The 11,725-nt window shown below is 35.2% G+C and overlaps 1 protein-coding gene across 1 annotated transcript; it reads left to right on the forward strand.

Moving 5' to 3' along the window:
• Window positions 1–8,338: 8,338 nt before the first annotated feature.
• On the forward strand, window positions 8,339–10,900 carry LOC123310266. The gene has a single exon (XM_044893735.1). It carries the CDS (start codon window positions 8,339–8,341, stop codon window positions 10,898–10,900), a length of 2,562 nt encoding a protein of 853 aa, XP_044749670.1.
• The last annotated feature ends 825 nt before the right edge of the window (window positions 10,901–11,725 follow it).

The raw sequence follows: 11,725 nt of genomic DNA on the forward strand, positions 1-11,725 counted from the left end.
TAGATCATACACGATGTAAGGGAAAAAATGAACAAAATTGAAGTCTTTTGAAGGGCTCGAGTCAAAATATTTTGAAATTGCAACCATATTTTTGTCAAGACATGATGAATCTACAAAATGAAGTCATTAATATAGATACATACTCGGATACATATGATTGATTGGTAAATTCCCAAAAGCTATGATGAACAGCGGACACTATGATGGAAGCATGATGAAAGGAGAAAGACAAAAGTTAATTTAAGTATTTTCGCATGAAGTTTTATTATTCAAAATAAATGATGATTCTAATAATCAACAAATCAGGTGCAATTGAAATTTTTGTTTTGGTCTTCGGAAATAACACATATCGATTAAACTTCCACTATCCAAAATAAATAGGTACATAGATAAAATAAATCTATATACAGGATATCTGTGAACAAATGCGAAGGACTAAGGGAGATGCTTCCTCAATGAAAATAAGCGGGGGTAGTTCCTTTAAATTTTTTTCCAAATCGACAGCCCTTCCAAGGTACAGCTTTTGGAAAGCGATGACGAGTTTACAGTTTTTAATTTTTTGTTACAGGTTCTAAAAAAAACACTGAGTCATAAAACTATACATATAATGAAGCACTGAGTAGATTGGTACCAGTTTCAACTTCGGCAAGCTCGTAGTTTAGGCTGTAACTTGCTATCGATTTTTATAATGTGTCTCTCCCTTAAATTCAAAACGTTGTGTTAAAATATTGAAATTTGAGTTATTATGCTATTGTCATAGAAGTTTACGAAACTAGCAGGTCGGGGGATCCGAAATTTCGAGCCGATTCACCTTAAAAAAACATAATAAAATGAATTTCGTGAATACCGAGGCTAAAAACCACTCTTCTCCGCTATAAAAAATTAGTATTATTCCAATAATATACCGACTTAATTAATGCTACGTTGCTATTACTATAAGGCTCGGTTGTTCAGTTTAGGATTAGGCCAAGATTTAAGATGATCCTAGATTAACCTGACAGAAATGAACTGAAATGTCAAAATCAATCTAGGATAAACTATAATCCCGAACTGAACAACTGGGCCTATTCATGTAGAGTTTCGAATTTTGCGAGAATCTACTACTTTTTCTTCAAAACAACAACGGCGCAGAAGGATATGTGATCAGTCGTATTGTGAACAACGATATGCAGCGGATTACCTAAACACGAAATAAATTCTGAAATGTTTCGGATCATGAGGCTAATTGAATAAGTATCTTGTTTGTATCATTTGTTGAACTTTATTATTCTAAATATTCTTCAATGAATGAAAATATAATATCAACACACATAAGTTTTTGATTTATTCGTCATCAAATCATTAAATAAATCGTTTCTCGAAAAGTTTTGAGTCTTGAGGCAAATAGAATATTGAATTATTCACATCATTATTTGCCGAACTCCAAAGTTCTGAATGAATTAAAATCTAAACTTGACAATATACGAGATTATTTTCCCAAGAGTTTCAATGAAATCTGAAAATTTTCATCATTCTGGAGCATTCTGGATCAATAATTCTCGAATCATTCATGGAATAAATTCAATTTTATCCAATATAACACGCAAAACGAAATGTTACTCGAATTCGGCATCTTGAGCAATTCGTTCCTAAAAAGCCCGAATCAGGTAGAAAAGTTTGAACCCTTCATATCAGAATTAACACGTGTTTTGCAGTAAACAGATGCCGATTTCATTTCGGGCAATGTAACCAGCGTCGGCGTTGGGTAAACGGATGAACCAGAGTATCTGGATGAACGTTTCTCACAACAAAAAGAATTTGAATTTTCATATAACGGTGAGGGCATTTGTTTCAAAATTTTCAGAGTACAAGGAGTATACAGGGTGTTTCACGAGTAAACAGACAAATGAAAACCCTGAATAGAGGGCATTGCGCTGAGTTCAAAATCACCCCATATACAGGGTGTTCCAAAACAAGTGAATCAAACGTCACACCACGATAGAGTAAACCAAATATTATCGAATGACACCAACATTAGTTGGAAGGAAATGTACCGTTTCCAAAATAATCAGAATTTTATTAAAATACCTAAAGTTGCCGATTTTCGAACTATTTTTCTTGATAACAGGGCCAGTTTGTGAAAAAGGATATCGATTTCAAATTATATTGAACTAATATTATTGTTTAATTTCCCCTAATTGAAATTATTTTAAGTAGTTAATCGATAACCATAACCTAAGTAAATGTAAATTAAAACAATTGTTTTTCTACATGATTCTTAATACTCAGAATAAACAGGGGTGATAATATGGGAGAAAAACGCTATCCTTAATCACAAATTGGCCATGTGATTGAAAAAATAGTTCGAAAATCGGCAACTTTAGGTTAGGTTTTCTCAGAAACGGTACATTTTCGCTGAACTAATGTTGGTGTCATTCGATAATATTTGATCTACACTATCGTGGTGTGACGTTTGATTCAATAGTTTTGGGGCACCCTATATATAGGTTTCTTCGGGGTTTTTTGAAATTTCACGAATTTCCGTTTCGCTATAACTCCTGAAGTTCTCGATCAAGTCGACTGAAAATTTATATTTAGCCTTGAGTTGTTAACTTCATTGAAACAGAGCACTAAAATTCGAAAAAAATCAGGACCGGGCTCAGTGAGGCTTTACTTAACTTCAAACTCATAAAAACACCGTGTATGTAGTTTTTTAATCATAATTTTAACTTTTTTGTTATCTGCATTATTATTGTCTCAAAATGAATTGATTTTTGATTTGCCCCACCTGTTGATCATGTTCTAGAAATAATTGTTTTGGTCAGATGCCTCTAAGGAATAGAGCACTTTATGAAAATGTATTTAGAAATTCTTAATTGATTTTTTTTCAAAGAATACTCTGTTGAATGTGTTCAACAATTATACCATATTCGGTCTTCAAAATAGTCATTCACAATGATAAAATGTTTCAAAATTGATAATACCCAAATATGGATGGAAAAACTACGCTATCTTGGAACTAAAAATTAAAACTTGATCTTCAGAATTAATCTATTTTTCTATGGACAACTAGTTGTGTGAATAAAAACAAAGAAAGAAATCGCGGGGTGTCAGATCTGGAGATCTAGCAGTCCAATGTCGGGGTCCTATCCTTCTAATGAAATGAACTGAAATACTGATAAATACTTTCGCTGGTGCATGAATATCATCAATGTTTCAATAACAAATTGTGATAAGACCAGACCAATTCATAGATTTCCATAGATCCAATAATGACTATAACGGAATCAGTGAGAATTCGAAAGTGCATTTATCATACTTATTCGAAGTGCCAATCATTACCTTCACTAAAAGACCAAATGAGGTGAAAATTAGTTCGGAAGATATCAAGTTATAATTATTATTTTCATGATAGCGTAGTTTTTTATTTCTATTTTTGTTCATCATCAATAATAAAGCTTATTATCACTGTAAATGACTTATCTGAATAACCAGATATGCTATAAATATCAAAAACAAATGCAAGGCATATATTGAGAACGAAAAAATTCAGTTGAACATTTCCAATTCCATTTTTAGTTTTCCTCATTTGATTGGCGATCATATTCATTGTTCATCCCATTAATTAATGTGAAGTAAGAGTCAATATGCAGCGCTGTTTTTTCCAGAGGCATTTCACCACCAAACAATTATTCATTAAAAATAATCCACTGGAAAGGCATACCAAAGTTTCATTGATTTTGAGAAAATCAATGCAGATACCTTAAAAATTCAAAATTATGACGAAAAAAAAAACAAACAAAGTGTTTTGCATGAATTTAAATTTGAATATAGCCTCAATGAGTCCGGTCCTGTGTTCGTCAACTTTAAATGTTCTGTTTTATTGAAACTTGCAAGTTTAAGCGGATAATGAATTTTTAGCCGAATCCAACTAAAATATTTGGAGTTATAGCCGAACGAAAATTCGGGAAATTTGAATAAACTCCTCTGTATATCGGAAACGGAATGCCTAAGACACACTTATGAGGTGTTTTTGAACTCAGCTCAATGCCCTCTATTCACGGTTTTCGTTTGTCCGTTTACTTGTGAAACACCCTGTGTATTGAAAAATCGCAAAATACTGATGAGTCTTAATTGCTCGATGGAGCAATTAAGAAAGGCCATTAAATCAGGTTTCTTTTGATCCTCTATGATGAAAAATGTCAATATCCAGTTTTTATTAATTAATCGAAAATCCCCAATATCTCGAAAATCAAGGCACTTTTACCAAACGTGAAATATATTTATCTGAACCGTCATAGAGTCCTCTAACCGAAGGCTCCATATTATCCATTCATTACCCCACACCCTGAATAATTATTATTATTATATCAATGTATTGAAAATAAACAGACATGAATACAATCCAGTTGTTTTGTTTGAAGGTGAAGCTCCTCTTGCCTCAAACTTCTTTTAATTATTTTGACTACCATTCACGCAAGATGATTTTCGTTGAAGAATTCAACATTCTTGTAATTATCCGTTCATTTCTTCAAGAGATACCCCTTCCCCACCACCTTTGAGTATTCAACTCAATGCTAACACTAAACACTGCATCAAATGCATTTCATCTTCGGGTTGATTTTTTTGAATTCTACAACTGATGTAACGTCTTCAATCTTCAGCAAAAGAAGATAAACAACAGTAACTCTCTTCAAGCTACTGATCACTAGTATTTTCCATGTAAATAAATAGATTTGGTATGTCTTCAATCAGTTTGTATCAACGTCAATTTTGTTCGTTACATATTTTCGACTTAATATTTTCCGAAGTTATTTGACATTGTGATGAAATACGTAATTACTGAGAGTCTCACGTAGAACGGACTACGTAGCACTGATTTAAAACTCAAAAATGTTTTGACAAGCGTCTTAACCCAACATTTTCGTACCATACAGAGTATCCAATTTCCATGGCCAATCCAGTGCTAAAATAAAACTGAATGAAGTATAGAAGGTGAAAATAAAACGTATATCTTTGTTGATTCATTCAGGAAAAACATTTCAATGGAGTTCCTAATGTCGTGAATATAATGCCCAAAAATTAGATTACTATTTAATTCCAGAACAAATTCGGTAAAATTGTCTTCGGAATTAATCTTATATGTCACGAAAAATTTCATTGTCATGTATAATTCATTTTGGGACCTATATGGTATTAAACTCCCCTATCGGACGAAGTATCAGCATATTTATTCAAAACTGTTGATATTCATGAAGAAAAGATAAAAATTTCTGTCCAAATTCATTTATACCGAGATCACGAACCATATCAATCAATTATAAGCGTATGAAGTTTATTAATATTAGTATCGTTCTCGAACTATTTACAGGTTTCAATATGTGTGAATGAATCGGAAGATTCTATATATGAGTATATAATATATGAGTAGAATTCAAGCTGCTGCACCTTCTGTCCTCCTAAAATCTGGCAACGTTGCGGGAGGTGAGAGCGCACTACTAATAAGAAATATATGCGGAGGTAGTAAGGTCTGATTCGTTTGATGAAAAATTTTTCCATAAAAATCTTTTCCCCTCTTTAGGTACCCCTGTTATTTACCTTCCCCTCTACATATATAAACAGAAATTATTCCACTTACTCAACTCCTTCACCCGGAGGTCAGGTCGCCCAATGAACTTAACGGAGGTCACACCGAACTACGGGTTCATATATATATATATATATATATATATATATATATATATATATATATATATATATATATATATATATATATATATATATATATATATATATATATATATATATATATATATATATATATATATATATATATATATATAGATATAGAGGGAAATATTTGTCGGTTATGTAAGTAGAGTCTTGGTATTTATTGGGAAAGCGACAATGGTAAGTAAAACTCTTTTTCCTTCAGCTTAAGCTTTCGAGACTTTATTTATCTCTTCTTCAGAAGCACTATAAAACATAGAGGAGTTAGTATTTGTAGGCATAGTATTTGAAAAATATAATTACTTACAGGATTTGAGGCCTTGTACCCAAATTCATCCCTTACTGTTTCATTTCGGCAAATTTCATCTTTACTATATATATATATATATATATATATATATACAATAGGTAAAATTTTTCTTGTGCTATATTTTATATATTTTAGGTGCAATTTTCTTGGGTTTAGAGCACAATAAAACTTCAGGTATTCAGATTTTATAACTTGTAATCGACATATGTTTCGGCGTATATAAGCCTTTTTCAAGATTATGAAATAGGTTTGGCTGGGACATTTACATCTAAAAATACATTTAAAATCAGTCATAATTCTTCATCACGTGCACATTAACTTACTGTTTTTATATGTAATCTACAAATTATCAATTCATTTACAATAAAATTACGAAATACATTGAATCTGTCAATTTGAATTTGTTATTATTTCATTTTTGACCACCTAGTTTTCCAATTGATCACATGAGATGCCATCTGTGTGCTTGTATGAATAAATAAATATGGTATTGAAAGTTATTATTTCACTTTGATTATGTTTTACGTTCAGAATCACAGATGTCATCTCAATACAAGTTTTATTTTATTTAAGGATACTATGGTAAATTTTTGATAAATTCTTTAGGTCGGTTCTGTCGTTTATAGAGTTTTTTTCTTTTTGAATATATATCATTTCCAAAAAAGTCCTTATTTTGTTGTTGGTTTCTCTGTGTAGGATCTGAAAATTATCGAAGTCGAAACTATGGTTTCTTGCTATTTCATGTTTCTTTAGGGCTGTAGAATTTTTCGCATATTTGTGGCCATTAATCCTTTCTTTTATATATTGTGTTGTTTGGCCTATGTATACTCCTGGACATTCCTTGCAATTCAGTTGGTAAACACAGTTTGATGTTTTATCCTTTGGAATTTTTGATTTCAGTTTGCTGTAAAGAGGCTTTAAGTTGTTTGTGGACTTGTGTGCAATTTTTATGTCTGTGTCCTTGAATATGTAATCAATCTTCTCTGACAGATTTCTTACATATGGGATTGCTATATATTTTTTGTCTTTCTTATTTGTCTCATTATTAGTGGAATTATAAGCTGAATGTATTCTGGTTTTAAATATTTTCTCTACGAATTTTGGTGGATAGTTGTTTCGATTTAGGATCTCCTTCGCTTTTTTTATTGTTTCGATGCGATATTTCGGTGATGTCAGCTTTATTGATCTATCTGCAATTCCTGAGACAACACTTTTCTTATATTGAATTGGTGCCGTTGATTTATAGTTTAGGTATCTGCCTGACCATGTTTCTTTAGTATGCCAAATTGTCTCTATTTTAGAACCGTTGTTATCATGTATCAGTGTCATATCTAAAAAGTTTATTCTGTTGTCTTTTTCTATCTCTACTGTAAATTTGAGTTTTGGATGATAGTTGTTTAGTTCATTTACCATTGGTGTTATATAAGAATCGGCAATCGCAGTTATGCAGTCATCCACATATCTCTTGAAGAAATTTATTTTAAATATAAGTTTTTCTATTATCGTTTTTTCGAGGTCTTCCATTACTAATTCGGCTAATACACTTGATAGAGGGTTTCCCATGCTGCATCCGTCTATTTGGCTGTAAAAGGAATCTTCAAACTGAAAATAGGAGTTTGTTATGCAGAAATCAATGGCCTTCATAAATTCAACTTTTGTGAGATCTGTATGATTTTTTATTTCGTCCCAACGTTTTGAAATTATGTCTTTGGCTTTTTCCATTGGAGTGTTGGTATAAAGACTCACAACATCAAATGACACTAACCTTTCATCTTCATTCAAGTTCACTGTATCTATGAATTGTTTGAACGTCCAAGAATCCTTTATGTGGTATGCGTTCTGACCAATAATGGGAGATATACACTTAGATAAGTATTTTGATAGGTTGTAGGTAGGACCTTGAATACAGCTGACAATTGGTCTTAACGGAATGTTATCTTTATGAAGCTTAGGTAAACCGTAGAATTGGGGAGGCACAGCGTTGTGTATTTTGAGACTGGAACATAGCTTTTTAGGTAAAAGATTTTTTGTTTCCCAATTTTTCACTATTTCATTGTTTTTTCTCTGAATTACTTGTGTAGGATCCCGATTTAATTTTTTGTAAGTTTTTTTGTCATTAAGATGTTCTAAACCCAAGAAAATTGCACCTAAAATATATATATATATATATATATATGCAGGGGAGACTTGTGCTCTCGGGGAGTGACGACCCCGCATACCCGAGGTCACCAATGTGGTGGGTTAGCAACCCTCACATTGTGAAAATGAATCAATCCCGCTATAACCCAAAAACCCAAAAGGCAGCATTGGACGAGAGAAATGAACGTCAGTCTGATCAATGCTTATTTTGAAGCCACTGAGGGTGAAACAAAAACAAAAAAGTACGCCGAAAAACTGGCAGGAATTTGGGCGGAGTCACACCCAGGAAAACCATTCACGGGAAAACACCTCATAGCCCAGGTGAAAAATATAAAGACCAGAAAACTTCTAGCGCTGGACGAGATCGAAGCAATTAAGGCAAACATAGCGAGAAATTCAATGGGCGGAACGGTCGAGAACATAAGAAGGAGCATACAACGGAGAAGCACAACAGCACAACCACCGACCGAAGAAGATGAGAGGGAACACCAACTAATAGAACCTGAATTCGATGAGGTCGCAAGAGGAATGAGGACGCTCTACCAGCAAGTCACCATGAAATGGGAAGGAATAGAAATAGATAGAAGACCCAAAATCCCAAGAATTGACCAAAACCAGAATACCCGAGAAACTGTTCAAGCCGTTAACAACGCCTTAGGGCCAGAATTCAAAAACGCGAGGAACCTCGAAGAGCTCTGCCACACAGTCTACTGCGCTGCGACAGTAACCAGCATCATCCTAAAAATCGAAGACAAAAAGACAACACAAGTTAAACGTCACCAACAAAGACCACCATGGGAAGAAAGAATACAGAAGAAGATAATCAATCTTAGGAAGGAAATAGGAGTATTACATGCATACCTAAACAACACAAGCCCTAGCACGAGAGTCGAAAATAAGATAAAAGAATATACTCGGAAACTCAAACTCAAAAAGAAAGAACCACAATACAAGGAGAGAATAAAGACGTACACAGAAGGCCTTAAACAAAGGATCGCAGCATTAGGAAACAGATTGAGGAGATACAATAAGAGGACTCAAAGATACCGAGACAACAACCTGTTCGCAAACAATCAGAGGCAGTTCTTCAGGAAACTGGACGAAGACAAGAACGTACAAACAACGAAAACCCCGTCCCCAACCGACATGCACAAGTACTGGTCGAAGATTTGGTCAAATAAAGGAACACATAACACAGAGGCAACATGGATTGAGCAAGAAAAAAAGAAACACGCCAATCTTCAAGAAATGTCCACGATGAACATAGAAGAGGAAGACGTCAAGAACACAATTAAGAGAATGAAAAACTGGACTACTCCCGGCATAGACGGCATACATAACTTTTGGTGGAAATCGTTCTCACACACGCATCAAACACTAGCACGACTGATACAAGAGGCCATAGAAAATCCCAACAAGATACCGAAGTACTTTACACACGGCACGACTCTCATGCTCCCAAAAAAAGGTGACCTGACACAGCCTGAAAATTACAGACCCATAACATGTTTACCGTCAGCGTACAAAATAATAACCTCTACCATAGGACACAAGATTCGAACCCACCTAAAAACAAACAACATTATGGCATGGGAACAGGCAGGATGCAGAGAGAACGGGCGAGGAAGTAAGGAACTTCTGATGATTGACAGCATCTTAACGAGACAGGCAAAGAGGAAACTGAAGAACTTATCAATGGCCTGGATCGACTATCGGAAGGCATACGACTCGGTGCCCCACTCGTGGCTATTGGAAGTCCTGGAAATATACAAGGTGGACAAGAAAATAATCAATTTAATAGAAAGCCTACGGTCAATGTGGCGCACAACACTTACAGTCAACACCGAGAGGACCAAATACAACACGGAGGAAATAAAGATCGAAAAGGGCATATTTCAGGGAGATGGACTAAGCCCGCTGCTATTTTGCCTCGCTCTGAATCCTCTAAGCAACATGCTGAACAGATCTGAATACGGCTACAAAATAGAAGAACAGAAGAAAATAACACACTTATTTTATATGGACGACCTCAAACTGTACGCTAGAGGAAAAAAACAACTAGAAGGAGAGCTTGAACTCGTACGGAGGTTCAGCACAGACATAGGGATGAGATTCAGTCTGGAGAAGTGTGCAACGGTGGAGGTAAAAAGGGGAAAATTGGTGGAAGGCGAGAACATCAGACTGGCAGATGGACGAGAGATGGCGAACATGAAGGCGGAGGATAGGTACAAATATCTTGGCATACAGCAAACGTACGAAATTAAACAACAAGAAAATAAGAAAGCGGCAGAAACAGAACTCATAAGAAGAACAAGAAAGATAGTCAACTCACAATTGTCCGCCAAAAACAAAATAAACGCCATCAACATCTGGGCTATACCCACATTTACGTACACGGCTGGAATACTAAATTGGTCGAAAACAGATTTGGAGAACTTGGACAGACGAATAAGAACAACACTCACACAACAAGGCATGCTACACCCAAACTCTGCGATAGAGCGGCTCTACTTACCTCGAAAAGAAGGAGGACGCGGACTCAGCAGCCTGGAACATACCTGCCTGAAAGAGGAAAAAAAAATTAACACAATACTTCGAAAAAAACAACTTACCTCTCCATCAATGGATAGCAGCACAGCGCCGAATTGCCTCAACATCCAGAAATATACAAGAAGAAGACCCTGCGGAAAAATTAAGGAACAAATGGAAATCCAAAGCGCTGCATGGCAGATTTTTCAATAGCCTTCAACAACCTGAGGTAGACATGACAACCTCCAACACCTACCTCAAGCAAGGCTATCTTTTTCCTCAAACGGAAGGAACACTCCAGGCCATCCAAGACCAGGTTGTTCCAACAAGAACTTACCTGAAACACATCCTTCAACAACAGGTAGAAACAACAAAGTGCAGGTTGTGTAACAGCGCTGAGGAAACAGTCCAACACCTCACATCAGGCTGCACAACAATAGCGAACACCAAATATCTCACCCGACATGACAACATGGGGAAAGTTGTGCATCAACTAATAAGCCTACAAAAAGAATTAATCCCGCATTTTACACCACACCACGTATACGCACCGCAAACATTGAAAGAAAACGAGCAATTTAAAATATACTGGGACTTAACAATAATAACCGACAGAAGGGTCGTACACAATAGACCCGATATGGTAATATTCGATAAGGTCAATAAAACAGCAATCATCATAGACTTTGCTGTGCCGCAGGACCAGAACTTAACGAAAACATACACCGAAAAGATGACAAAATATGAAGCGCTGGCACAACAAATCCGGGATATGTGGAAGTTGAGGGATGCGAGAATAATGCCGCTGATAATATCTGCCAACGGTCTCGTCCACAGAAAAACCACCCAACATCTACTCGAATTGAAGCTGCCGCAAAACACGATTATGTGGATGCAAAAGGCGGTTATACTGGGAACAGTGAATATAATAAGGAAAACCTTATACCCTCACTAGCAGCAGCACGGGACTACCCTTGACGGCAAGTCCGGGTAGTCGCGAGAAACCCACGAATATGTGTGAAACTAAAAAAAATATAT

Source organism: Coccinella septempunctata, chromosome 3, assembly GCF_907165205.1.
Source record: "Coccinella septempunctata chromosome 3, icCocSept1.1, whole genome shotgun sequence".
Lineage (NCBI taxonomy): Eukaryota > Metazoa > Arthropoda > Insecta > Coleoptera > Coccinellidae > Coccinella > Coccinella septempunctata.